We start from the raw sequence: 27,663 nt of genomic DNA on the forward strand, positions 1-27,663 counted from the left end.
GCGCCTCCGCTCAACATAATTAGACATCTGCGCCAGCCCGGACACCCGTGGGCCGCGTCGGAAAATGAATTCGCTGAATATCTTGTCGTCCCGAGTCATTGGCCAGCCTACCAGCCCGAGTAGAAGTCGCCAACGGTCTCGATCGCAAGGAGAGATTTCCCGATCACTCGAACCTGGCGACCTTGCCAAATTTCGATCCTACAGCGAGAGCAACTTCCATGCCTCGGATTACCATGAGAAAGGCCACGATGAAACGCCCGGCGCGCCGCATGATGTCGACCATCACGAGTACACGCTTGACGAGAAATCGCCCTTGTTACGAAGTTTGTCTAAAGATCGCTCCTTGGCCACAAACAGCTCCCTAGGGCTGTTTGTACACCGGTTCTTCGATGCGATCGCGGAAACGATCAAGTTTATTCTTTCCACCTTGGCTGCCCCCGGATTCTTCGTCGCCCACTGCTTTCGCGAGGATGACGGGCATTATTCCCCACTGACACCGTTCCGCAAAATAAGCCGCTTGTTTTTCCGCCGTTCTACGCAGTCTGGCCCTGGCGCGCTGGGCAAAGGAGGGACTCCAATAAATGGCAAACAACGAACATCACGACGACCCAAAACCCATAGATCACGCGAATCCATTGCCTCAAGCACGTCCGAGTCGGAGGCAGACCGGCGAAGCACCAAGGGACTCAGCAGCAGTCCTTCTCGGTCCGTCAAGTCTAAATCCCCAGGTTCGGAGCATGTTCCAGATGAAAACGCTCCCCGACGGTCCATTCGAATCAAGCTCCATAACGAAGAAACCCTCCAACGGCAACGTCAGCGTCGTTCCCAGAGCGCGGACCTTGGTCAGACGTCGCAAAATGGATCCCAGGGCACGCTCAATCTCGATAGCCTGAAGTCTCCTACCTCCCCGTCTGTGCATCGCGTCACTCGATACCCGCATTCGCCCGTTCCTCCTCGTCCCCTGATTCCTCAGCGTATACCTTCCTACACAGCCAATCTACGCAGCACGAAAAGCCCGCAAAAGACCCTCGTTCTTGATCTCGACGAAACCCTTATCCATTCTCTAGCCAAGGGCGGTCGCATGTCCAGCGGTCACATGGTTGAAGTCAAGCTGTCAACACCCATGACGACCGCCCTGACTCCGGGCGGGCCACCCACCACGCTTGGTCCGCAACATCCCATTCTATACTATGTCCACAAACGGCCACACTGTGATGAGTTCTTGCGCAAAGTGTGTAAGTGGTACAAGCTTGTGGTATTCACTGCGAGTGTGCAAGAGTATGCCGACCCGGTCATCGACTGGCTGGAACAGGAGCGGAAATACTTCCACGCGCGGTACTACCGGCAACACTGTACCTTTCGCAACGGCGCTTACATTAAAGATCTCAGTTCTGTTGAGCCAGACCTGAGCAAAGTGATGATCCTGGACAACAGTCCGATGAGTTATATTTTTCACGAAGGTGTGTGGAAGTCTCTCGATCCGCCATTGGACGTTTCCCACTGATCTTCAACCGCAGATAACGCAATTCCCATTGAGGGCTGGATTAATGATCCGACAGATAACGGGTTGCTCCACCTCGTCCCCATGTTAGAAGCTTTACAGTATGTGACCGATGTGCGGGCTTTTCTGGCCTTGCGTAGAGGAGAAACAGAAGCTTAAGCTTGATGGGGGGGGGTAGAAACGAGGATGTGGGACGAGATGGAGCGGCTTATGGCTTAATATAATAATACAATCCCCCTTCACCAAACAAAAAGAAAAAACAAACTAAAGGGAGTCGTCGAAGCTCGATGTTTCTTTTTTACGAAAATCTTATAATGCATCCATAATCTTCAGGCTCTCATGCCTCTACACTTGTAAAGATGAGAGAAAGAGTGGTACTATGTCTATTCATCTTTGACCTTCACTTCAAATACCTTGCCTATTACTTTTGACTTTCGACCAATATCTCTTCCATACCGACCCCTCTCCCTCGCCTTCCCCGCCCCCGCTTCCCTCCCCACTTTCTGATTCCTGTTAACACTACTACATATATATATGCCCTCTTCTGCCTTCTCCTTTTTATACACAGTTATGAATCGGAGAATGAGAGGCTAACCTGATGTACCTAATCCACTCCTTTATCCCAACCCCCACCGCCGCCTTGATGAGAGTATATGAGATATCACGAGGCCAGGAATAAAGCTTACCTTCTACTGTCCCTTTTTCTTTCACCTTTTGTGCCGAAAACTGAGCATCATCATAACCAATATATTTGAAGTGACTTGCATTAAGCAAAGCGAAGTGAACATTTCGTCTATGGTGACTCTCTTCCACCCCTCGCAAGATATATACGCATGACAGGTAGAGACAAAAGCCCTAGCACCCGTTTTTTCTGATCATGGATACCAGAAGTCTCGTATAGAAAAGTAGGCACTGGACAAGGCTCTATTTTGCATCTGGAAAGGTTGCCCTTTTCATTGACTCTCCCTGCTGTAAAGCAATAGCTTCTGACGGTCCGGAACTGTTGCCTCGGATGTTTTGACCATGCGGGAAAGAATTGCCCGATACGGCAGAACACTCCTATCGCCCGAGCTTATCGGGCAGATGGGTCCGATATCGGGGCTCACTTGTTTAAACCTTGCTGCCACTTGGTGGGGTAGTACAGTACGGTAGTTACAGTATCAATGGGATCATTTTGTGTGGTGGCAGTGGTGTGGGTTAGAAGGAAAGGCACTAGGTATTGGAATATTTTGTAATTTTTATGGGACGGTTTTGCTAGCTAACATTCAATCCGGCAGTCTGGGTCGGTATTTACAATCCCTTGGCCTGCTTGGCCTCGGTCAGCGCCTCCTTCAAGGCAGCAATGGCCTTGTCAACGTCCGATCGGGCGGGGTCGGTGACACTGACGCCCATGTGGCCGAAGCGGATGTACTTGGTGGCAGCCTCCTTGTGCAGACCCGCTGCGAAGATCACACCGCGCTTCAACAGGCCCGGCAGCACGTCGGGGGGAGTCAGACCCTCGGGCAGCCAGATGGCGGTCATGGCGTGTGCCTGGTTCTCGGGGGTAGCGGCCACCTGCTTCAGGCCGAGCTCGGCGACAGCGGCCTTGACGCGGTCCGAGGCATGGCGGTGGATGGCGTAACGCTCGGTGATGGGGCGAGCGGTGATCTGAGACAGGGTGGTGTGCAGCGCGTGGACGAGCTGAGTAGGGGGAGTGGCGAAGTAGGAGGGCTTGAAGTTCTCGTAGTTCTGCATGATGGGCAGCCAGTTGGCGATGGAGGCGTAGTACGAGGAGGGAGGCGTCTTGCGGGCCCTGAAGGTGTCGAGGGCCCGGCCGGACAGCATGAGAATGCTCAGACCGGGAGGGCAACCGATGGCCTTCTGGCTGGCCGTCAGAACGACATCGAGATCCCACTCATCGAACGCAATCTCCTCGCAACCAACACTGCACACGCCGTCGACGACGACCAGCGTCTCGGGGCTGACGCGCCGCACAATCTCAGCCACGCGCTTGATGTCGCTCAGCACTCCGGTAGAGGTGTCGACGTGAGTGATGGTGATGATCTTGTAGGGCTTCGCTTTCAGAGCCTGCTCAACCTCGTCAAACGAGGGCCGCTCGCCGATGGGGGCCTTGAGCTGAGTGGCATGAGCTCCGTAGGTCTCGAGACAATTGGCGAAGGAATCGGCAAAGTAGCCAGTGTGAAGGACCAGAGCATTATCGCCCTTCTCAATCAGGTTGGAAGCTACAACATCCCAGCCCAGAGTGCCGCTGCCGGAGATGACGAAGGGTTGAGCGGCGGGGTTGGAGGATTGGAAGAGCTTGCGCACAAGAGACAAGGTCTCGCCGAAGGTCTTGACGAACCCGGGGGCTACGTGACTCTCACTGAAAGTGACATAAAGCGGTTAGCTAGCCATGGCAAGGCAAGAGTGTGATCCGACGGCAGGAAACAATGAGGGTGGGAAGAAAGAGGGGTAGAGGAGGGGTAGTGAACTTACGCATAGTGGGACATAGACTGGAGGACAGCATCATCGAATTCGATGGGCCCTGGAATCAACAGAGTGTTGTGGGGGGCTTGGGAAGACATTTTGGGTTGAGGGGAAGATGGAGTGGTAGGAGAAGGAGGGATGGAAGATGAGACGGAGCGGTCGATGGGTTTATATTCGAGGTCGTCCGGAGCAAGTGAGTTCCTCTCGGTCGAGAACGGGGTGTTAAGCTCAGGCAGCGGGAGTCGCTGATCCAGGTGTCTGGAGATCAGGCTCAGGCGCTGCTGCGTCCGTTTGGCCGCCAGTTTTCCGAAAGGTTCGGCTCTCAACGGGAGAGCCCGCGGGGAGGAGACGAGGATGGAATTCTGGCTGAGATGGAGGGGAGACCCAGACGTTGACTCGCCGGGGAGGATTGGACGAGCGGCGGCTAATCGGGGGTCGCCGGGGGGAGTTGCTCTTCGGATGGATTGCTTGGTGGGGAGTGTATGGGGATGGGGATGGGGATCTGAAGCTGAAGTGATTCCAGTGAATTGTACGACGATTCCGTTCAAACAAGGTCAGATATCCCAGACGATGTTCAGTTGAGGAAATTTTCTCAGGGTCGGGGTAGATTCCTTCCCCCTTTCGCGCATTATTCCCCCGTTTCCCTTACTTTCTATCGGCCGTAAAGACAACGGATGCCTCCAACGGGCGGGCCCTGCCGTGGATCAATTGGGGCTGGATTTCAAAGACACATTGCATTGAGTCATCATCAATGATTCTAACTAATTGAATAGTGTCTGAGCGAGAATGAAGATAGCATATCCGAGCAACGACGACTAATTGGCTTGCCTTACAACAGGGCTTATGCAAACCAGCCTACTTCCTCCGCATACTTATATTTATACTTACTCCAGACTCTAATTGAGGTTGATGGTTGACCTGCCGGTCTCTTTGGATGTACAGACCCGGTCGTAACAGAAATGCAATAGAAAAGAGAATCGCTCTTCCACATCCTCACACTCTCTCATCCTCTCCATGCCTGCAGGCAAGTGCTCTAGAAGTAGCCTGTACTGTATATACACTAAGGCCCAGGACGCAGGAACCACGTTCATGGATGTAGGCAGCCTAGGCTAGTCCCAACTGGTGACTCTTCTAGGGCATAGGGCTGGCAGGGCATGGCATCGGCGTCGGAATAGCCTAAGCTTTCCCCGCGCCGCTCCAACCATAGGAGCCTACGCGGTAGATAGTCACTCCCTCATACGTTACGTAGCTTAATTGATATCTTCTCCATCGGGCAACGCTTCGCTTCGCACAGTTGATCTCGTCCTTCTCTTACCTATACATTCTCTCTCTAGACTCATTGCCCATTCTGGAATGGGCCCTTGAGTGATCGCATCACCGCCCAGAATGACTTCGCGCCTGGTCCTGGTCATCGGTGACCTGTTCATCCCTGACAGAGCTCCCGTATGTTGTTCATCAGCTCCCCGCCAAAATAAACAATCAATTAGCCTACTAACTTATTGTGATATAGGATCTCCCCACCAAGGTGCGTCTTCCTGATTGGCCGTGACGTTCAATCCTCGTGATTCCTCTTTACCTCCCTGTTGACACAATCGCAACGCAGTTCAAGAAACTCTTGACCCCCGGCAAGATCGGTCAGATCCTCTGTCTCGGCAACTTGACTGATCGCAACACATTCGAGTTCCTCCGCCAAGTGGCGCCCGACCTACAATTGGTCAAGGGTGATTTCGATGTCGATTCCCCCAATCTTCCTCTCTCGAAAGTCGTGACCCACGGTAGCCTGCGCATCGGATTTACTCATGGCCACACGATTATTCCCCCGGGCGACGCGGATGCCCTTTTGATTGCCGCCCGTCAGATGGACGTGGATATCCTGCTCTGGGGTGGCACCCACCGCTTCGAAGCTTTCGAGCTGGAGGGCCGCTTCTTCATCAACCCTGGAAGCGCGACGGGTGCGATGAGTACGGGATATTGGGCGGAAGGCGATGAGCCCACCCCCAGTTTCTGTCTGATGGATGTAAGTTGTGAATGCGTGGCTTGGCGAGTGACAGGTCTGGTGCTAATCATCGCTGCAGATTCAAGGAGATGTTCTCGTGCTCTATGTTTACCAGTTGAAGACGGACGCCAACGGGGTTGAGACGGTCGCGGTGGAGAAAGTATCCTACCGCAAGAACAACATTCCATCTTCATGAGTTGACGCTTCTATCTATTACCATTGTACATAATCATAGATCAAACACGATAATGACTTCCTCCTTGTGGTCCGCTCCTCTCTTGCTCCGACTGCCACAAAGCCTAAATGCCGGTTCGTTTGTTGCTTCACAGCCAAGCTTCTCATTGTATATGATCGCTCGCTGGATGACTGCAATGCTAGGCTGGAATATAAATACAACTTGGGCAGGTGATCATTGAGCGTATAGCGCTTAAGTACTGTCGGTTTCTGCGTAGATCTTGGTACAATAGTCATTCCAGGCCGGGTACCCTTAGGTGTGGCATCGAGGTGAACGACCCATGATCGCAAATCTGAAGCCAGCCAGGTCAAGCTTCCTACTGCTATCAACAATGATCGATGGGTTGAATAGTGTTGCTCTAGCAAGTATTCGAACTCGTTGTGATGGGGTCATTGAGATCGAATATCTTTGAGTAGCCAGCGACACCGTGTGTAGAAAAAAGACAACTGCGTCCTAGATGTGTCCCGGCATGTGTATTGTTTTACTTGGTTTAGTGGATTACAAGCAGCTAACCCAGTTATGACGCTCGAGAGCGCTCCGTCCGCCGCAGGACTAGTGATTCCAGTCCCGAGTCGGCAGCGGATGCTCCTGTTGACAAAGGGCTAAGCCGGAAAGAGCAAGCAGTAAGTTCGGGGACAATCAAACGCAAGCATCACGTTCGCTTTCCTCCACCTTCATTCCACCTTTAATCCATCTTTGCTCCTATCCCTCCCTCCACCGACCGCTGAAGATCCAGTTCTGAGTTCTGGGTGTTGCAAATCGCTCCTATCTTATCGGATCTTGTATTTTTCCAGCAGATTTCCTACCCGCAACTCACTTGACCAGCCCGACCCGGCGGGAAGCTATCGGTCTCGAGCTTTCACTTTGCGACCTGGTGGTGTAAACGGACAACCAGCATCCACACAACCCCTAATTAAACATGGCGACAGAAGAACACAAGATCGAGGATGAGCACCTCGAAAATCCCGAAGAGGCCGGTGATGATGAGGTAAGGGCTTTTCTTTGACGTCCTGGAGCTGCTGGCTAGGAATCTGATCAATGGCTCCGGGTTCTCCATTGTTCTCGTCCGCTTTACACACTCGTGATGATAGTCGTCGTGCTAACCTCGAGTTCTTCAATACTTACAGGAGGAGATCGCCGCGATGAAGAAGCGAGTAGCTGAGATGGAATCTGAAGCCGCCAAGCTGCGCGAGATGCAAGCCACGCTCGATCAACAGTCGGAGAGCCTACGTGAGGACAAAGAAGAGATCGACGCTCGGAGTATCTTCGTCGGCAACGTGGACTACGGTGCTTCCCCCGAGGAGATCCAGGCACACTTCCAGAGTTGTGGTTCGATAAACCGGGTCACCATTCTACTGGACAAGTTCACTGGGCAGCCCAAGGGGTATGTTGTTGCGCAATGACTTTTGGCGTGTAACAAACCTGGCTGACCCCTGACGATCACAGATATGCCTATGTTGAGTTCGCAGAGCCCAGTCTGGTAGCCCAGGCCCTCGTGTTGAATGAGAGTGTCTTCCGCGGCCGCAACCTGAAGGTACCCCACCTTAGGAATAATCCCCTCTTTCATGGTGGACAGTGACTGAATGTATGATGATCTAGGTTGTTCCCAAGCGCACCAACCTGCCAGGTATGACTCGAGGACGCGGGCGGGGTGGCTTCCGTGGCGGTCGGGGCTACCGCGGAGGTTTCGCGCCTCGGGGAGGTTATCGTGGTGGCTATCGTGGCCGGGGTCGCGGCTATGCTCCTTACTAAAGAGGCATTGAGCGCCAGACCAATGTATATGGGGTGATATTCGTTCGCGCAAGGAAAAGCCCTACGGAGATCATCGCACGAAGCCCCAGCGCTACCAAGAAATCCGAATTGGCCATGATGGTCGCCTCGACTCACACTTGCACGTCTCTTTAAATGAGGGAAAGGGAGGGGTTCTTTTTTCTTCTAGTCGTCTTTGGAGTCAACCTACTGGAAAGTACTTTGTATGATAACCATTCTGGCAATTTCGGACTGGGTCAGAAGGGCGGAATACCTGTTTTTTCATCTAGCTACAGAGTCTCGCTTCACGGGCAGGAACTGCCTGCAAAACCCGAAAAATATATCAGAACGATCATGAAGCTATGATTGTTAGAGAAACTGAAGATCCGACAGGGACCTGCACGTTGGATTTGATCTTCTTTACTGCTCCCCTAAGGACTGAGCGTGACCGAGTCCGGATCTGTGTTGGTCTCGGTCCGCGAGACTGACTAATGCACAAAAGAGGACGTGGGATGGCGTCACAGCAATTTTAGCCACAAGTAAATTACGATATGCTGTTTGAGCCTGTCATGGCAATGGCCCTATGGCCTCCAATCCGGGTCAGGACCGGCACTGTCGGTACAAGACTGAGTCTAGAAGGGAACGCTGACGAGTTTATCCAGTGAAGCGGAGCAAAGCAGCCGGAATCACGACGCTCGTTGGGCTCCACCACATCAGGAAGAGTCTTAATGCTCGGGAGAAGATTTGGGTGGAAGGTAAATTGAACCCAATATGACAGAGAGAAGTGAGCCGAAGAAATGCAAGATATTTGGCTCCTCTCTCTCTCTCTCTTTCGTCTCTCTCCTATTGAGGAGTGAAAAGAATCTTGCTGCCTTGTTAAGCAGGCCATCCATGTCGTCTGGGACTGGTTGATTGGCTGGAAAACAAGAATTGTTCTATTTATTTCATCGTCTAGGTTCTTTCCAGTGCGGTTCTCATGAAGCCACTGGGATCTAATCTATTCCGCTGGTTGATGATTGGGGATAGGACACGGATAGTGGGAAATGGTGTACGGTAAGGTCAAAGGTTATTCTTATCCATTATCTTAATAGACATCCGGTGGGAGATTACTTAATTACTCCTTGTCTTATCCCGCAAGAAAAACTCAGTTTGCGGTTGCTGGATACTGGTCAGCCCTAAGGGTAGTTAGTTACTTGGTTGCAAGATGTGATCGACTTCGACGGGAATGAATCATAAGAAATGGGCTAGATTCGCTGGAGTTTCAAGTAGTTGAAGTGTCGGGCACAGTAGGAAGTTTTGATGATGTGGTGATGTCAAGAAGTGTAGTTGTAGTTGTAGTTGTAGTTGTAGTTGTAGTTGTAGTTGTAGTTGTAGTCATAGCCTTAGTTAACTTAACTCTCTCATCTGCCATTGATTACTTACTTTACTTCTCTCCTCTTCCTCCTTCCTTCCCTTCCCCTCCTTTCCGTTTGCCACGACCAACCACCATTACCACCTTTTCTTCTAGCATTCCCCCTCCCACGAATCGTCCAGAGAGGTACAATCTTCACAGAAGATTTGACAACCGTCAGACTGTCAGTACTTTCGTTTTTCTTGGTTATTGTGATGTATTGAGTGACGCTTAACCCTACTGTTCCTACGCTCCCTCCAGTTGCTCCTCCCGGTTGAACCCCTCGCTCGGTCGTGATTGGTTCCGAAGGCGCAACGTCAGGACTGCCCTGCTCAGCCCCATAGAAGCCCGCGCGCCTCCATAGTCAAGCCTTAGTGCTCGCGGCCGCTCTCTCACTCCTTCTCTCGCTCTCTTTCCTTCTCTCTGACCCGCCGGTTTTATCACCTATCCTCGACTTTTAGCTCGTCCGGCCCTCCCTCTCTTGAATCGCTTCCGGCTCTTTCCCCTCCCCCCATTGAGTCGCTCAGCTCGACGCCCTTTCAATCTCCCCGCCCACCGACTTTTCCTTCCCTATACCACGACTACCACTGTTAATCAACCGCTGCTGTTGGGGTCCGTGCCTGTCGACAGCGGTGGATGCGCACGCCGCGAATCACCCTTTGAGGCTTGTCCGGATCGGCCTTTTGCTGCACCCAGAGGCACTTTATCGCCTACCTTGATCGGTTCAGTTCAGGATGGGTTCCAACCTGCCTGCGTATGTTCATACGTTCTCCCCCTCCCCCCCTCCTCTTCAACCCCTCATCCCCTCCTCCACCCCTCCCTTGCTTGGAGCGGGCACGTTCATGTCCTTGGCGAACGATGTCACGCGTGCATAATTCAGATCTGAATGAATGCTAATAGAGATACGTCCTGCAGCCAGCCAAATCTTCGGGTCACAAGTAAGAAGCACATGCCCCCTTTTTTCGACTTTTTGATATGGCGCCTATGGATGGAGACTGACAGGGAGTGTGATTTACGCAGTTATTGCCGCGGACGGTTTATACAAGCGTGATGTCTTCCGTAAGTTCCGCAAGAAGATTTCAGCAGGTCAGATGTTCGGAGGCTGACCTCTACCAGGATTTCCCGACCCTTTTGCGGTGGCCACTGTCGGGGGTGAGCAAACTCACACGACATCGGTGATCAAGAAGACGCTGAACCCCTACTGGAATGAGATGTTTGATCTGTAAGGAGCCCCGCGTGGTGCAACTGCCGATCTCGGAAACTGATGGCGGGAACCTCTGCAGCCGAGTCAACGAGGACAGTATTCTCGCAATCCAGATTTTCGACCAGAAGAAGTTCAAGAAGAAGGACCAGGGATTTCTCGGTGTCATAAATGTGCGGATCGGAGATGTGATAGATTTACAGATGGGTGGTGACGGTGAGTGGCTATGTTGTTTTTCTCTGGCTATTCGCGGCTGATGCAAGGCATGCGCCTCTCAATAGAAATGCTCACTCGGGACTTGAAGAAGTCGAATGACAACCTGGTCGTCCATGGAAAGCTCATCATCAACCTGTCCACCAACCTCGCAACGCCAATCCCTAACCAGGCCAATGGATTGCATCGCTCACATGCTCAGCCCTCGACATCTAGCGGACTTGTCCCGCAAGTCTCGTCCGCGCATCCCCCTGTTGGTCCCAGCCAGGTCGACTCATCCGCCGCCGCTTCCACTGCGTCCTTGAACCCCCAGCGTGTACCCTCGACCACCCGACCGACAAGCATCGTTGCTCCTCCGCCCAATGGCGCCCCGAGTGCCCCGCCCACTGGACAACAAGGCTCTCGCACCAACTTGAGCTCGTTCGAGGATAGCCAGGGCCGATTGCCCGCTGGCTGGGAACGTCGAGAAGATAACCTGGGACGGACCTACTACGTCGACCACAACACAAGGACCACGACCTGGACCCGCCCATCATCGAACTACAACGAACACACGCAGCGTACACAGCGCGAGGCCAACATGCAACTGGAGCGTCGCGCCCACCAGAGTCGGATGCTCCCGGAAGATCGCACGGGTGCCAATTCGCCGAACCTGGCTGAGAGCCAACAGCAGCCGCCGCCGCCGCAGGCTCAGACCCCGCCGGCCGGAGGCAGCGCGAATGCGGTTTCTATGATGGCCACGGGAGCGACCACTGCAGGCACTGGTGAGCTCCCACCCGGATGGGAGCAGCGCAACACACCCGAAGGCCGGCCTTACTTTGTGGACCACAACACCCGCACTACGACGTGGGTGGATCCTCGGCGTCAACAATACATTCGTATGTACGGGCAGAACTCTAATGGCACCAACACCACAATTCAGCAGCAGCCTGTATCGCAGTTGGGCCCGCTGCCCAGCGGATGGGAGATGCGGTTGACGAACACAGCCCGAGTGTACTTTGTGGATCACAACACCAAGACGACCACATGGGACGATCCCCGTCTGCCTTCATCGCTGGATCAGGGCGTACCGCAGTACAAGCGCGACTTCAGACGCAAGCTGATCTACTTCCGGTCTCAACCGGCCTTGCGTATCATGTCCGGACAGTGCCACGTCAAGGTCCGACGTAACAACATCTTCGAGGATTCGTACGCCGAAATCATGCGGCAGAGCGCTTCTGATCTCAAGAAACGCTTGATGATCAAGTTCGATGGCGAAGATGGTTTGGACTACGGTGGTCTTTCCCGGTGAGTTTGTCTAAAATGCCTTGAGCGGGACCAAAACTGACGATTGCAGTGAATTCTTCTTCCTTCTTTCTCACGAAATGTTCAACCCCTTCTATTGTCTTTTCGAGTATTCGGCGCACGATAATTATACCCTGCAAATTAATCCCCACTCTGGCGTGAACCCGGAGCACTTGAACTACTTCAAGTTCATTGGACGAGTTGTCGGCTTGGCCATTTTCCACCGTCGCTTTTTGGATTCGTTCTTCATTGGCGCCTTCTACAAGATGATGTTGCGGAAGAAGGTTTCGCTGCAGGACATGGAGGGTGTTGATGAGGACCTGCACCGCAATTTGACGTGGACCTTGTAAGTGTTTCAGAGTGAGTTTGAGTGTCTGGTCTAACGCATTGCAGGGAGAATGACATTGACGGAGTTTTGGAGTTGACTTTCGCGGTTGACGATGAGAAATTCGGCGAGCGTACCACTGTCGATCTGAAGCCAGGTGGTCGCGATATCCCCGTGACTAACGAGAACAAGCATGAATACGTTGAGTAAGTTGTCGGTGCTTGAAAGCTGATGGACCAGGCTAACAATCTTAGGCTGGTGACCGAGTGGAAAATTGTTAAGCGAGTGGAGGAGCAATTCAATGCCTTCATGTCTGGGTTCAACGAGTTGATCCCGGCCGATCTGGTCAACGTGTTTGACGAGCGCGAGCTGGAGTTGCTGATCGGTGGTATTGCTGACATCGATGTTGACGACTGGAAGAAGCACACGGACTACCGCGGCTACCAGGAGCAGGACGAAGTGATCCAGAACTTCTGGAAGATCGTCCGCAGCTGGGATGCGGAGCAGAAGTCTCGCTTGCTGCAGTTCACCACCGGTACATCGCGTATTCCGGTCAACGGCTTCAAGGATCTGCAAGGCTCTGACGGACCCCGCCGGTTTACTATCGAAAAGTCGGGTGATCCGGGCGCGTTGCCCAAGTCGCACACTTGGTATGTCTTCTGTTTCTGTCTGACATTCTTGGCTATCTGGCTAACTTCTTCAGCTTCAACCGTCTCGATCTGCCTCCGTACAAGACACACGAAGCTCTGGAACACAAGATGTCCATTGCTGTAGAGGAGACATTAGGTTTCGGACAAGAGTAGAGCTGCATAGTCAGAGACATTGCATATGACCCCTATATTGAGATCTGGGTCGAGCGCCATGGGCCGAGGTATGGCGCTACCAGAGGACACAGCTTCTAGCATCGCGAGATGATCATTCCCCACCATCGTTGATTTATTATTGCATGCGCGGATGAATTGGAGCCGAGCAAGCAGAGCGAACCGATATGCGCGGGAGCACGAGGGACTACTTTTTCTGCTTGAATCATTATTCATTTATTTTCGATTGAATTGTGGCGAACTGTATATAGTGTATTATTGCTCGGATAACTGGGAGCTGCCATTTGGGCTAGGCTGGATAGTAAATAACCATTGTAAACTTGACTGGTCATGCGATGGGTCAGATTGAGACTTTTTGTATGGGGAGAGTCATAATAGCATAGTAGTCGCGGGTGCCAGCATCTTTCTTGCCCTACATGAATACCTATCACTTTCAAGTTTTGGTGGAGGTGGTTCACCACCACTCCAAGTCAATAATCAATGGACAGTCCATCAGTCTGTATCTGACCTCTCCTTTTCAAAGAATAGGAGGCTTTTTCACCTTGCATAACACGGACTTGTAACGATACCGCTGTACTCCGTAATTGCGCTCAATATAAATCACCTGTCACGTCGATGATCCAAACCCATCCACGGTTAGGTGCCTCCTTTATCTAAGTACTCATCCACCATCTTTCTAAGTATTTCTTGGTTACTGTACGAGGGATAAATTAGGCCCCTATACCTATTCGATTAGCTAACTACTGCTTCCTGCCAGCGAGAAGCCGTTACTACAATGCAAAGGTACTACTCTGTGGCATGGTCTTGTACTGTCATATCCTACTGTAGCTCCGATTGACACGTCGGCAATTGGACTCGTGCGCGGATATGTACACGGTCGATCGCAATGCTGCCGAACCTGCCAAACATTATGCTATAAGCTTTGCAGATGCGGATCTGTATTCCAGGGAGGATTCTTAATAGCCAGACTGTTGTAGACAGACTGTGGAACAGATACAGAGAATAGCGATAGATGAAGTTAGGTAGTGTAAGGGCAAGGTAGATAGCTAGTATTCGGAAAGGAGGTGGTTGAAGTGGGCATGTCTCCTCACACCAGAGCCAGGTTCGCTTGTACCTCTTGGTGGATTGAAGTGGGAGAGTGGATTGTTTGGATGGTAGCTTCCTACTTGTTGTCTGGTTTTATTGCTGTAGTTGAAATGCGGTCGAGTATGCATCAATGCTTGATCGGTCTTTGTTTTGTGCTGACTCGAGAGGTAAAGCTTGTCTAAGACTATTGATGATCCTTAAGTCTCCCTTCTCTTGTTTAGCTTAGATTCTCACTGGTGTTCGGCGACGAACATACTCTTATGTGCATCCTGCAAAAGGCCGCCGGTGATCAGTACGGAATCACTACTCGTTGCCCCTTCGAGTCATGCTTCCACAAATGAAGTGTCTTATGTCAGACAAAGTCCTATATAAGTAGGTCACTTCCATAGGTAGTTTTTCTCTGACGCTGCTGTCAGCGCAGCGCTAACTGAAAATGTCAAGTCTGGTTATTGTTCAAAGCCTCAATGGTGGCTTTGTGGAATCATGCACAATTAGCAATCATGTAGCTCCGGGAAATTACCTTACATTCGCATCGCATCATGATCTTTGGTTACAATGCCCGTTTCGAGAACTTTACCGCACAGCAAGTTCTCTTCAATCCCCGACACCATGTTACGTCGAGGCTCAATCTATACATGCCTGTACTGTAAGAGTGGGGTGGCCCAAACCATATGATCACGTGCTGCGTGCTTAGATCTCCAACCAACCAACGAACCAGATCCCTTAGTCGGTCTGTTCATGAGCTTGATTGGTATAGAGGGATACACCTCAATTTCATCAGTTGAGATGAATCGAACTTATGAGGTAAGCCACCGATCCGCTGTAGAATGCACTGTTCTAAGATTACACAGAATGCCCTCAAACTTCTTGAGACTCGCAGGCGGCCTGCCCGCCCAAGGACCCCTACAACCCCAGCCCCAAACCCAGAAATAGTTAACCCCAATGTCACCAAGACTGTGCGGGGCATTCCGAGTCTGTACGGAATGAGGGAGTGGCTGCAGACCCTCGGACACTCGGTAAGTTCTCTTTGGTCTTGTTGCAGGTGCCTTGCTTACCGAATCTAGGACGCCGAGGTCGCTCGTCTGAATATAGTCCACGTCACCGGAACGAAAGGCAAAGGCAGCACCTGCGCCTTCACCCGTTCCATTCTCCATGCGCATGGATTGAGAACCGGCTTTCCCAAGAGAGTTGGCCTCTACACATCACCAGACCTGCAATGCATCCGGGAAAGGATCCAGATCGATGACCGACCCGTCACCGAGGCTCTTTTCACCAAATACTTTTTCGAAGTATGGGAGAAGCTTATGCCGGGGCCCTCGGGGCAAGGCCTCCAGAACTCTGCAGACACGAGGCAACCTCGATACCTGCAGTTCCTTGCCCTCCTGGCTTTCCACACCTTTATCCGCGAAAATGTCGAAGCGGCCGTCTTCGAGACTCACCATGGGGGCGAATTCGATGCCACCAATGTGATCCAGAACCCTGTTGTGACTGGGATCACATCGCTAGGGCTGGACCATGTTGCGCAGCTTGGCCCTACGATTGAGAATATCGCGTGGCATAAAGCAGGAATCTTCAAGCCCGGCGCCCCGGCATTCTCTCTTCCGCAGGAGGCTGGCCCCGCCGAGATCATGCGCGCTCGTGCAGCCGAAAGGAATACAACGTTGAACTTCGTTCCGCCGAATCCCAATCTACCCCATAATAGCAGGGTGTTGGGTGCTTCCGTACAACGGTTGAACTGCTCCTTGGCTGTTGAACTGGCTAAGGCTTTTGTCAAGGCTAAGAGGCCGGACCATACGATCGAGTCGGAGGACATATCCGCTGCCGTGAGAAATTTCTCTTGGGTCGGAAGGTTCGAGATTATCGAGGACGGACCATGCCAATGGTTCTTAGATGGCGCACACAACACGCTGAGCCTCAGGCAGGCGGCGGAGTGGTTCTTCGATAATACCAAGAGCTCTGGAGTGCAAAGGTATGTAACCCTACTAGCTGCCACAAGCCATGTATCAACTCACCAGCTAATCACAAATCTACAGGGGCCGAGTCTTGATATTCAGCCATTTCTCAGAGAACCGAGACGGGCTGGATCTGGTGGAATACTTAGCACAGGCTCTTTCCGAACTGGATGCAATGCCAGACCATGTCATATTCACCACCTACAACGAAAGAGAAGATGGATCCACAAGAATTGGTCAGTAGAATGGTCCCCCTCGCAAGGCGCCGTGTTTGTCCTGTCCCGACTGACACCTGTCCAGACAAAACCCTCAAGGCCCCTGAAAAGCCGTTCCCAGATCTCTGCTCTATCTACTCTACAAGATGGAAGGAATTTGACTCTCAGGCCACGGTTTCAACTACTGAGACGATCGAGGAGGCAATCAAGGCTGCAAAAAGCATCAGCGCCCAGCATGGTGGAATCCATGTCTTGGTGACTGGGAGCTTGCACTTGGTTGGCGGCGCTCTTAATATTCTGCGCCCGTAGGTATTTGCCAGTAAGCTTCGCTAGAGTTGGCATCATGGTTGGAGTAATTGCGGTGGCAAAAGAATGGATCTCTGCTGACCTCGTGGTTCGGTCTTGATGAGATACGGGGAGCCCGCATAATCAGGAGTCTGTTCTCAATCTTGTTCTTAACTTGTTCTTACAGACTAACCGGGGTCCTTTGTTCTGTTTCTTCTGTTGGGAACAGGAACTATACCTAGATCTATATTTGTCTTTGTGGGGTTGATATAGTAGTAACATAGACGTGCAACTCTGGCGCAGACTTCCAAGGAATCGAACTACAAGCTTCGACCCTAGCAACGATAGGGCTCCTTCCACATCGTCGGGTCTCTGTTTACAGTCAAGGATAACTAACTAACCCGGACGATTAGTTAGTTAGTGATGTGCATAAGCCGGAATACGGTGCATACTGCACAGTGTAGGAGTGGCACTTCCGTTCTAGTTCATCAAGAAGGGTAGGCTTTATAAACACCGGGATAACCAGGTATCTCATCCTTCAGAGTTTCAATTCTAATAACAGTGGTCCACGATCTTACCCTCTCCCCAGGAATCAAGCAGCCCACCGAAGTAAGTAACTTTAGATGTATCCCTCTACCTCCCAGTTGACTTCCGTAGGATTGAATCCTTGTACGACGTGACACATCAGATGCATAGATATATGCAAGGGAGGTGGACTATCAACTTATTATTCTTGGCAGTCGTAGGATTCCCCCGAGCTATACGGCGTAGTACCGTAACTACTATCCATTTTTTCCTCACCGTGTAACAAAAGAAACTAGGTATGGAGAACTGCAGGGTAGGACAGATGTTGATACATATAACTAGGCCCTTATTCCTCTTTTCTTGAGACGTTGTCGTCGCGTTTATTCTTATACCTACCTATATACCATATCTGCAACCCATCCTTCGCTCCGAGTCACGAATCAAAGTATAAGAACCGCAAAGATGAACCTCAAATTCCTCCCTATCCTCCTAGCCTCAGCTTCCTTCGTCGCCGCATCGCCGAGCGATGCTACTGCCGCTGCTGCCCCGGCAGCCACAACAGCCAGTACGGGGGATACAGCGCAGTGCGCGAAGAGGTATGCCCACACTCACCTCCCCCCTCCCCCCCAGACCTTACCCCCACCAGAACCAAGGCAACCCCATACTAATAACCGATCCGAAAACAGTATCCTAGACGCATGCCTCAAACAACTCCAACCGCAGATGAGCGCCTGCGCCCAGAACGACTGGGACTGTCTGTGCACGCAGAGTCAGAATGTTCTCACGTATGATTCCATCCCTATTTCAATTCCGGCGTTCTAGCTGCACTTGCAGGTTGAGTTTTGAGTATCAGGGTCACGCTGACGAAAAGGGGTTGGATCAAGATGCTACAACGTCTGCCCCTCCGATCCGGGCCACTACTCCGTCACGCAGCAGCAGGTCTCGTACTGTAACGCGGCGCAGGCGAATTCGCTGCTGTATTCGACTTCGACCAAGGTGACGCGGACGTCCTCCTCGTCGGCGACGGCGGTGGCGACCAAGACGACGGATGGAATGAAGACTACGGCGTCGGCGACGGCGACGGGGACGGCGAAGGAGTCTTCTGGGGCGGCGGTGGCGGTTGGGGTTCCTGGTTTGGTGGGGGGTTTGGAGGTCGGGGTTCTTGGGGTTATGGCTCTGGGTTTGGGGGTTTGGGGGTTGTAAACCTGTTTAATCTTTGTGGGTGATAGGGAGGGAGGTGGATTGGGATATGAAACTGGGTCGGTCATAGATGGATATGAATGCACTGTACTATGAAGAATGTGATATTATGTTATGTTGTTGTATAATGAAAGTAATAAGCCAGAAACGTAAATGGGTATCGAATCGAAGACACAAACCACAGAAAATCAACATGCAAGCTCATGCTTCACGACGCCTGAATAAGTCTTGAACCGCTGACAAGCAGCTGTCAAAGTCTCCAGGAGCCGTCTTCGCCCCGTCCACACGGCCGTCGACAGTGCCCCCGTGGCGCAGATGACCAAGAGCGTCAATTGGAAGACTCCCTCGGAGAAGATGGAGAAGGACGATTTGATCGTTTCGGCCGTATTCTGTGCTCCTGCTGCCAGCATACTCACGAAACCACGAAACAAGATGCGGCAGAAACATACTCATGCCTCTAACGCCTCGAAAAACCTCGTCGCTCCCATATGGTTACCCTCGAAATCTACTGCCACCAGCAGAAAGTAACCCTCCCCAACAAGTCCCACAGCCGTTTCAAATCCCTCCTTCGGTCCGTAGTGGATGCTCTCAAACTCCCCCTCCAAGTCACTACCATTGCTGGCCCGCTGCAACGCCCAGCCCGCCACATCCGTAGCTCCATTCCAACTCACGTACGCCGTGCGCGAGTTCTCGTCCACTTCGACATCCGGAGGATTGCGCGGCCGGCCGATCCAGTGGGACTTCTGCGCACGGTATGACCTGATTCAGCCTAGCCAGAAGAGGACGCGGGGCCCCCAGTGGAACTTGCAGAGGAGGTCGCCATCGACGCTGCAGTCAGTCTATGCGGATGGTTTCCCCCAGCCGATGAACACGTTCCCCGTCCGCGAGAGAACCTGCAGGCTGCCATGGGAGTGGCTGCTGAAGCGGCCGGGGCTGTCGTAGACATGGAGGGTGTCTGCTGTCCAATCGTCGAATTCCAGCTGGATCATGAGCCTTCGAGAGTAGCCGCGGCTGTCCAAGTGCTCGTGGGCCCCGTTGTCTAGCAATGTGAGAACTTCCTCCGAGTACCAGCGTGCGTCGTGCTGCCAAGTGAACCCCCTCGCCGATCCATCGGACGAAATACCCCGGAAGGTGTTGCATTTCCGCCTAGCACCCACTGAGTCTCTCCCGTTGCACTGATGCAGATGACACTGTGCATGTAACGGGACGAAATAAGATAACTTCCGTCCTCCGGATGTTTGTCGATACTGTTGATGTGGCAGTAATCGTAGGCGTCCTGCGGAGAAGATGACGAGCCCTTGTCGACGAGGAAGAAGTATGATTCGTGAGCAGCGTAGTGGTCGCTCGCACGCCACTCGAAGAGCAGCTCGCCCGTCTCGACTTCTATCCCCTGGAAGAGACTGTCATAGATCCCCCCGTCTTCCGGTCCGTCGACCGCGGTCAGATCCGCATGCGAATATACAGACAAGACCCACCATGTAGTATTGGCCAATGCCTCGCGTGCCATCGAACTCGCCGGCCCAGAAAGTGAGATAATCCTGGCCTTTGTACTGCTGTATCTTCAGATCCATGAACTCCCCGAATGCGCGCCCCATCCAGACTAGATTCCCTCGATAATCATATATCAGGGGGGCTGGTTCGGGATAGCTATGACCACGCGGACTGAGGAAAACATAGCCCTCCTCACAATGGGGACCCCACTGTTTCACAAGGACTTCGGAGGATTCTATGTCAATCGACTCATAACTCAGGGTTAGATGCGAACCGAACAACCCATGCTCATACCAGAGGCCGTGCTATGAGAAGGCCGTTGCCAGTAGGGGCAGGAAAGCCCAGAGAACCAGCAGTGCGGCCATCTATGGTATGAGCGAGGAAGTACCTTCAGGATAAAGAAATAGGAGAAAGGAGGCAATCCGCGAGAAAATTAATGTAGGTTGTTGAAGTGAGCCATTCAAGCAGAGGTGGACACAGCATGACGCGGTCGATCATGAATTGCAAAGCGACGAGTAAACGACGGATTGAACCGAACCGGGCCCATCAGCGGCCGTCGTCGGTTGGCGTGTGTCCCACTGATGGCCCCCAGCAGTTCAGAACCCACGTAAACAAGATTCCTAAAAATCCACTTGGGGCGACGCTAGGTCGATAGGCTGTGGATAACCACGCGGAGGCCATCGCCAAAGGCGTTGTCAACTTTGGAGCTGTCGTACAGTCGTACTGAAAACTCAAGGCCTCTGCAAGAGCATCGACCACTCGCTTGATTCTTTTGGTCTGGTCAAACAGGCATAGTGCAGCATTGCAAAATCGCATAAGAAGCCTTTTCCAGAGTTTATGTTGAGGTCTTCAGTGGCACTGACCGCACGCGTGTGTACTAAGTACAGTACTGTGTGTATCTCCGCCAGGCGACAGCGACGGTGGGGGTAGCTCAGATTTGGAGCTGTCATTTCATAACCTTATTCGGAATGTCATGTCGTGGCCTTCATGGCAAGGAAAAGTCAATTTCATTATTGAATGCGTGGCACATCGAGTTATTGGTTGGGTGTAGAGATGGGGAGTTGCAGGAATAAAAGTTGACAGTTGCAGTGACAGTTGGCAGTTGACAGAACAGACAGTTTATGCAGTTGGTGCAGATACGGCCTGCCTCAATAGAAGTTGATTGTCTAGCCTCTTCTCTGACGGGTACTCCTCCTCACTCCGACCTTTTCTTCCACATTCTCATTCTTCCCACGCGGGCGCTTCCTCTGACCTTCTCGATTCTTGTTCTCGTCTTCCTCACCCTCCTGCTCCTTCACCTCCTCTTTCTTACTCTCTCCCTGATCCTCCACCATGAAATCCACCCCATTTCTCAAAACAAACCCCACCATCTCAATCTCCGCACAACCAACGCCCAGCCTCTCCCTCAACCTGACGACGGCATCCCATAACTCCCGATACTCAGCGACATTATACTTAACATCCAACTCCCCAGATTTCCCCGCCTTCAACGCCCTGTTCATTTTCTTGTCGGGACCTTCACATCCAGGGAAAACCCCGAAACACAACCACAAATACACATCATCACTGTAGAACGGCACATCATCAGCCCCAGCATCAGCATCACCATCAACCCCAACCCTCAAAACCGACAAAACCAAACTCCCCGTCGCAGGCCCAACACCCCTCAACGGCCGCGTCAAGCTCTCCAGTGCCTCCTGAAGCCGGGGAAATATCCCCACTGTCTGTGAATGTAACAACCGAAACGCTTTCGCCGTAGCATCACGAACGGTATCCTCTGCATTCGAGCGGATCATTCCCAAGAGCGCGGGGCGGAATTTCCCGTGTTTCCTGCTTCGGGTTAGTACCATCTTACCATCTGTATGCGTGAGAGCGTAGTCCTCTGGGTTGTATCGAGACTAGACTAGACTGTAGACCCAAAAACACAAGATCGTAGACTAAAGACTGAAGAACAAGGGCAGGGAAGGCAAGAAACATACATCTTCCACTCAACTAACCGCTCTAGCTCTTCTTTCTCCAGGTATCCGGGCCCTTGGGCTGCAGTTGCGCGGGACCGGACCGTGGCTGGGAGAGTCGTATACCGGGCGTTGTCGAGGGTGAGGTAGGTTTGGACGAGTTGCGAGGCGGCTGATGATGCATCGGGGTCTTCTGTTGTTGTTGTTGTTGTGGATGCGCTTGTGGATTTGGATGTGGGTTTGGGGTTGGAGTTGGACTTTTTCTTGCTGCTGGCTTTCCTTTTCTCGAGGGCCTTTCGCCGCGTGACGGATTCCACGGTGGATGGGTATCTTGATAGCAGGGATTGAAAGGTTTCTTTGGTGATGTGGTTGGGGTCGTAGGTTTTGATTGGAGTGGACATTGTGGTATATTCGTGAACACTGGGGTAGGAGGTGGCTTATGGCTGTACACAAGAATGTTTGGACAATAATAAGTCTAAGTTGTTGGTTGTGGTGGTGGTGATGGTGAGTAGTGGTTCAGTGCTGTTACAAAATGCATACATTCTCCGCAATCGATAAGCCTTGGAGCTCCACACTCAAGTAAAACGGCTAGCACTAATACAGACATGACGAACCATGCTTAGGTAAACTAACTGTTCAGAACAAGATATCCAACGACTTGGAATTCCTTGGGATTCCCCACGACTTATCGCTTATGGACAGATTTTATTGTCTAATCATGAGTTGTAGAGTCCGTCATTCCCGTCAGCTTCTCACTGCAGTCACTTCCCGACAAACTGTCCAAATCTCATTCCATTTCTCATCCACACAATTTATCCATAAAACCCGAAGTCTCATACATGAAAGGGTAAGGGGGGAAATACAACACAAAAAGATTACAAAATCAGAGGGTCTAGCCCCGAAATGAATCGAAGTTCTATCGTGTATCGTCCGGACTCTTCTGGTCGTTACCCTTGGCAGCCTTCGCGTCGGGATTGACAAAGCTCACTCGCTTCTCGTCCTTGCTGCGTGCCGGAGGAACCACCGATGCCGCCACCAGTCGGTCTTTCTTCTTCATACTACCCCGTCGCAACGACTTCGATAGTGGCCCCTGGGGCGTTCCCGCACTGGCCATTCCAATATCCGACTTCGCCGGAGTAGCAGTTGCCGATCTTGTGGTATTCTCATCGCCGTCTTCGACATCGATATGACCCAAATCTTCGTCGTGGTCGCCCGCTTCAGAAGAACTGGGCCCCGGATCCGAGTCCGACCCCTCCCCGTAATCATCGTCATCACTTACAAGACTCGGAGCCTGATTGGACTCAGCCGTATTAGGACTGAGATTCGAGGCTTGTTCGGTCCCCTCGAGTTCTCGCAAAATTCCCGTTTGCGAGTCCGGGGGGAGACAAGACATAGAAGGATAGGGGGACTGGTAAGGGGTAGCCCGGGTAGGCGTTGAGGTTTGCAGGGGAGGTGGCCTGTGGTCCAGGGAGTCCAGTCCTTTTCGGCTGCCAGGGCGCCGTGTTGCCGCCTGCGAGGCTGTCGTCCGCATCGGTTGCCTGCCCGCACGGACTCCCAGCGGCGTCTGGTCTTGACTCATCTCCGCCGACGGTTGCACAGGCCCGGCGTCTGACTCGCCTTCGTCATCATCGGAATAGTCATTCAGATCAACGACGGTCTTGGCATCCCCAACCAACTGTTCCAGATCAACCGCAACGCCTCGAAGTTTCATCAAGTTCGATAGATGAGGAGTTGCCGGGGACGCCATGAAGGAGGCATCGCTCGCCGTAGCAAGTGTTGTAGGGGTCACCGCGCCAGAGGGGGCCTGTCGACTAGGGCTAGAGCGTTTTCGAGGAGTCACATTGGCATCGGAGACAAGTGTTGCCGCCGTCTTGGGAAGCGGCTCAATGACATGCGCGGACCGAATCAATGGATGAATGAAACCCGTTGTGGCCGGAGTCGAGGGCTCGTTCTTGCCACCGATGATTGCACCGGCTTCGTCCACCTCCACAGGCTCGCCCGACTCGACTGCTGCCGCTTCGTGACTAGCGTAGTTTCGGCTGTGCGCGATACGACAGTGATTGATGAAACCCTGCGTGCTCGAGAAGTTGTCCCGCCGGCAGTCCAGGCAAACCAGCTTGACAAGCAGGTTATCCGATTTTCGTCGGATAAGCATCGGCCCAGGCTTTTCCTTTGGTGGCGGGTAGCCATTGGGCAAAGACTGCAGTCTTCCACCCGTGCCTCGTTGAGGTCGGGTCTTGCCCGCGACGTAGCCAAGATCCCCACAGCTTCCACGAGTCGAGCGCCCTTCAGTCCACGGACTAGCCAGACCACCAGTCATGGGGGTAGCAGGCTCAACCTCCCCGCCGTCAAACCGAGGATCTGGGATTAGCCATCGAGCGTAGTGGCGAGTGTACGGACCGTCAGTGGTACCCCACGGTGCCGGAGACAGTGGCACAGGTCCATTTTCAGGAGCCCAAATCGCCATGCCCGTCCCATTGCTGACAGACTGCGAATAGCCCGCCACATTTGAACCCGGATAAGGAATCTCTGCGCATCGGCGTATTTGCTCTAACGCGACCTGACATTTTGCGATCTCCTGGTCGATCAACCGAAGTTCATTGTGCTTCAACAATACCTCTAAACTGAGCTGAGCTTCTAGTGTTTCGCGCAAGGCATCCACATCCAGCTTCCGTGAGCCGGTATCCTTGGGTACTGCGGGGGGTGCAGATGCGACCGTACTTAAAGGGTGCGGCAGCGGCTGCGACATTTCGGACGTCGAGTTTGCCGGAAGATTGCTGGGCGCTTCAAGCGAGACAGTATCCGGATTGTTCATGGTATTGTTCATGGTTGACGTATTGTCCTGCTTGATGGTAAGGGAGCGCGGCGCATTGTCTGCGCGTAACTTGGTCGCGACCGGAGTGTCTTGATCGGGCGTAGAATTGCTAGATTCCGAGCGCTTACGCTTCAACTGAGGCAGAGAGATAGCGTTCACGCCAGGCGCAGGGCATGGCGGAGTCGCAAGCATTTTCAGCTCCTCCGCCATCACCTTGTTTCCCCCGATTGTAGAGGACCAGGGCAACAGCCGAAACATGCCATGCGAGTTGTGTTCGCAAGTTCTGGTGGTTTGCGACTCGCGTTGCGACAATTGCGCCAGGTCTTCGGACAAGAGTGATGCGCGCCAACGGATCGAGAATTAATTATCTGCTTGGCGCAGCGACCATACACCAGTGTATGCGACAAGCAACCGATCTAAATGTAAAGAGGAGTAGAAGGGAAGTGGAGTGAAGCGAAGCACTCAGCAAGGGAATGGGTGTCGCTGCCGATCGGTCGGACAAGTCGTTTGCGACCGGCTGAAACCCAGCAAGGGGGCGAGAAAAGGAAACTCGGGCAATAGTCGGAGGGAGGGGAGGAGGTTACCCCAACGAAAACGAGACAGGCAGATGCCGGAAGCTCCGAAGGGTAGAAGTAAGCATGCACCAAGCAACGATGATCAAAGGAAGATTGTTTAGTTTGATTTGTTGACTGCGTGATTGACCCAGGCCAAAAAAAAAAGGCTTCAATAGTAGTTAGGGCAGGTAGGTAGGTAGGTGAGTAGGTAAGTAGTAGGTAGAAGGGCGTGGTATAGTTGTAGTGTAGTGATAAGGTGGGTGAATAGTAGTCACTGTCAGTCAAGGTAGGGCGTGGGAGATGGTGATAGGGAATGGATGGGAATAAAGCCGAACGATAACGCGGGAATGATAATGACACGGATAATAATGATCATATAATAAGAATACGGAGTTGGGAAGCGTGTCCGTACTTTTTCGTCCTTTCCCAAGTCAAGGTCACATGTAAGACGGGAAGGCGACAGGAAAGCAACAGGAAAGCAAAGGGAACCTGGAAAGAGGCCAACAACTAGCGGCGATTGGCACTCGGGAGGCAAATTCCACGGACACTTGGGCGGTGGCGTAATCTATTAATAATGGGGATTGGAGGGATACAGGCAGCACGACGGGTGGATGCGTCCAGGGTCAGGTTGCCTGGATAGTAGAAGAAGAAAGGTAGAGAGGACACCGCCAGAGAAGAGGCGGAGGGGGAAGAAAGAGAGTGGGAGAGGGAGGGAATGTGTTGTTGAGGGAAGAGGATGGATGGATGGATGGATGAAAGAGAGAGAAAGAGAGCGCGCGCGCGAGGAAAGATAGGGAAAAGAACTGGACAAGGGGAGTGAAAGCTGGAGGGGACAACACGATTCAGGATTCATTCATTCACCACCACCTTCCGAGATGCAGAGCAATGATAATAATAATAATAATACTGGCCCGTAACAGGAACCTAAAACCGGGGGGTAGAATCGAAATCCAATGAAGCTGAACCAGACGAAGATTATCCGACCAGGGACCAAACCGGTTTGAGCGTTGCTAAAGGTTATTTGGCAATAATGATGAAGAAAGCTGCTCGAAGATGGATGGAGTGGAGAGAGCAGTCGAGGGAATAACAAAGAAGCTGGCAGAAGAGGGCGGAATCGAGGGATTCGGATAGGTTTATGATTCAAGGGAGAATAGGATAGTTATGGGTAGTAACAATAGCAACAGCAAGAAAAGAGGAGAGAGGAGGGGAAAGGGGAGTAAGAGAAGGAGAGAAAAGACCAGTGCTGTGTACTGTCTTGTGTTGTTAGTTAGTTAACTACTTGCTTGCTTGCTTGATTGATTGATTGACTTAATTAAGTCTTAGTCTTAGTCGAAAGTGACTGGGATAGTTTTAGGAGGGGAAGAAGACTCAGACTAAGAGAGGGAACGGTTCTTTCATCATCGTCACTCTTTTAAGGATTTACCGCCTTAATTCACTCTGTGTCTGGGGGGTGTGGGTTGTTGGTCCACTTTTCTACTGATACATCTCTGATACTGACTCTGTTGGTATGGACTCCGTTTGAGTCCGTATGATTGTGCAGCCCACCCTATGAAAACGGTGACAACCTACAGACTCACGTCCCCACGAATCCATGATTCCGACGTATTGTTCGATGCTGAAAGCTGATTGTTGTGAGTGGCTGCAAGATACACGTCGAATCACTGCCTGAACTTCAGTAAAAGCAGACGAAGTGGAGCCTGAGTCGAATCCCGGGCCTGGACTGGTCCATGGATGGCCGGGGTACCGCCTGCGCTAAACTGTCCACTAGACCTGAAGCAGCTTGACTGATGCTGCTCAATGCCTGTTGCTTGTGCTTTGCTTTGCTTTACTTTGCTTTGCTGCTGCTGCTGCTCCCAGGACCTTCCGGGTACCTACCACAAAGTACGAGTACGACCCGTACCATACCCAACCTTAGATACTGGGTATCTAAGGCGCCTCTGTCTCTCATACTCCCTCTAACCTGGTTCTCAGCTTCAACAACACCTAGACCCCCAAGCAAAACCTATCAGCTTCGCTTGCATTCTCGTGGATGTCCTCCACGATGTCAACACCCTTCGTCAACAGGGCCCAGCAATGAGCCATATGAGCTAGTTCCATGGGTCTGAATATCATCTAACGTAATCGTCAACCGAGCGAGCCACGCAAGCGAGCGAGCCACCCAAACCGCCCAAATGCCTCACCAAATGCCTCCCCAACATGAATTCTGATTTGTATACAAAAATATGGTGTTTTGAAGCCTCAATTACACCGTTTTAAACATCTTTTCACCCAGTTCCTCGATTAGGACATCTCGTACGTATATGGCCCAGAACACCGCAGTCACTACACCGGGGAGGTGCCCGACGGCGAGGCTGCTGACTCTCTATATAGATTGCTTCATCCTTCTTTCTCTCATGTTGGAATA

The 27,663-nt window shown here is 52.2% G+C and overlaps 9 protein-coding genes across 9 annotated transcripts; 6 read left to right on the forward strand and 3 right to left on the reverse strand.

Annotated features, from left to right (window-relative positions):
• Nucleotides 1-64: 64 nt before the first annotated feature.
• On the forward strand, nt 65-1,660 carry nemA (Nem1-Spo7 phosphatase catalytic subunit NEM1; the record flags this gene model as incomplete). The annotated part of the gene is made up of 2 exons (XM_025692019.1): nt 65-1,460; nt 1,518-1,660. 2 exons carry the CDS (start codon nt 65-67, stop codon nt 1,658-1,660), a joined length of 1,539 nt encoding a protein of 512 aa, XP_025548489.1.
• A 1,062-nt stretch (nt 1,661-2,722) lies between these two features.
• On the reverse strand, nt 2,723-4,320 carry BO97DRAFT_480135 (alanine--glyoxylate transaminase). The gene is made up of 2 exons (XM_025700732.1): nt 3,977-4,320; nt 2,723-3,863 (listed from the first exon to the last, which is right to left on the reverse strand). Exons 1-2 carry the CDS (start codon nt 4,063-4,065, stop codon nt 2,792-2,794), a joined length of 1,161 nt encoding a protein of 386 aa, XP_025548490.1. The 5' UTR covers nt 4,066-4,320; the 3' UTR covers nt 2,723-2,791.
• Nucleotides 4,321-5,190: 870 nt separating this feature from the next.
• On the forward strand, nt 5,191-6,210 carry BO97DRAFT_480136 (vacuolar protein sorting-associated protein 29). Its single transcript, XM_025700733.1, has 4 exons — nt 5,191-5,410; nt 5,478-5,492; nt 5,571-5,984; nt 6,043-6,210. The coding sequence occupies exons 1-4, from the start codon at nt 5,354-5,356 to the stop codon at nt 6,157-6,159; spliced, it is 603 nt and encodes a 200-aa protein (XP_025548491.1). The 5' UTR covers nt 5,191-5,353; the 3' UTR covers nt 6,160-6,210.
• Nucleotides 6,211-6,877: 667 nt separating this feature from the next.
• Nucleotides 6,878-8,309, forward strand: BO97DRAFT_445613 (polyadenylate-binding protein). Its single transcript, XM_025698567.1, has 4 exons — nt 6,878-7,186; nt 7,326-7,582; nt 7,645-7,732; nt 7,798-8,309. The coding sequence occupies exons 1-4, from the start codon at nt 7,118-7,120 to the stop codon at nt 7,948-7,950; spliced, it is 567 nt and encodes a 188-aa protein (XP_025548492.1). The 5' UTR covers nt 6,878-7,117; the 3' UTR covers nt 7,951-8,309.
• Nucleotides 8,310-10,071: 1,762 nt separating this feature from the next.
• On the forward strand, nt 10,072-13,163 carry BO97DRAFT_427606 (NEDD4 family E3 ubiquitin-protein ligase; the record flags this gene model as incomplete). The annotated part of the gene is made up of 10 exons (XM_025697216.1): nt 10,072-10,091; nt 10,253-10,275; nt 10,358-10,396; nt 10,454-10,559; nt 10,621-10,754; nt 10,820-12,038; nt 12,088-12,381; nt 12,429-12,566; nt 12,615-13,010; nt 13,064-13,163. The coding sequence occupies 10 exons, from the start codon at nt 10,072-10,074 to the stop codon at nt 13,161-13,163; spliced, it is 2,469 nt and encodes an 822-aa protein (XP_025548493.1).
• A 1,868-nt stretch (nt 13,164-15,031) lies between these two features.
• Nucleotides 15,032-16,871, forward strand: BO97DRAFT_375148 (bifunctional folylpolyglutamate synthase/dihydrofolate synthase). Its single transcript, XM_025692974.1, has 5 exons — nt 15,032-15,071; nt 15,119-15,283; nt 15,332-16,236; nt 16,301-16,455; nt 16,520-16,871. The coding sequence occupies exons 1-5, from the start codon at nt 15,054-15,056 to the stop codon at nt 16,741-16,743; spliced, it is 1,467 nt and encodes a 488-aa protein (XP_025548494.1). The 5' UTR covers nt 15,032-15,053; the 3' UTR covers nt 16,744-16,871.
• An 835-nt stretch (nt 16,872-17,706) lies between these two features.
• On the forward strand, nt 17,707-18,447 carry BO97DRAFT_427608 (GPI anchored serine-threonine rich protein; the record flags this gene model as incomplete). The annotated part of the gene is made up of 3 exons (XM_025697217.1): nt 17,707-17,840; nt 17,931-18,029; nt 18,129-18,447. The coding sequence occupies 3 exons, from the start codon at nt 17,707-17,709 to the stop codon at nt 18,445-18,447; spliced, it is 552 nt and encodes a 183-aa protein (XP_025548495.1).
• A 183-nt stretch (nt 18,448-18,630) lies between these two features.
• On the reverse strand, nt 18,631-20,468 carry BO97DRAFT_472561 (uncharacterized protein; the record flags this gene model as incomplete). The annotated part of the gene is made up of 7 exons (XM_025700146.1): nt 20,286-20,468; nt 19,916-20,240; nt 19,568-19,863; nt 19,317-19,526; nt 19,230-19,283; nt 18,907-19,187; nt 18,631-18,855 (listed from the first exon to the last, which is right to left on the reverse strand). Exons 1-7 carry the CDS (start codon nt 20,298-20,300, stop codon nt 18,633-18,635), a joined length of 1,404 nt encoding a protein of 467 aa, XP_025548496.1. The 5' UTR covers nt 20,301-20,468.
• A 633-nt stretch (nt 20,469-21,101) lies between these two features.
• On the reverse strand, nt 21,102-24,897 carry BO97DRAFT_437029 (uncharacterized protein; the record flags this gene model as incomplete). Its single annotated transcript, XM_025697821.1, has 3 exons — nt 21,102-21,765; nt 21,915-22,326; nt 22,998-24,897. The coding sequence occupies 3 exons, from the start codon at nt 24,895-24,897 to the stop codon at nt 21,102-21,104; spliced, it is 2,976 nt and encodes a 991-aa protein (XP_025548497.1).
• Between the last annotated feature and the right edge of the window lie 2,766 nt (nt 24,898-27,663).

Source organism: Aspergillus homomorphus (assembly GCF_003184865.1).
Source record: "Aspergillus homomorphus CBS 101889 unplaced genomic scaffold BO97scaffold_39, whole genome shotgun sequence".
In the NCBI taxonomy this organism is placed as follows: Eukaryota; Fungi; Ascomycota; class Eurotiomycetes; order Eurotiales; family Aspergillaceae; genus Aspergillus; species Aspergillus homomorphus.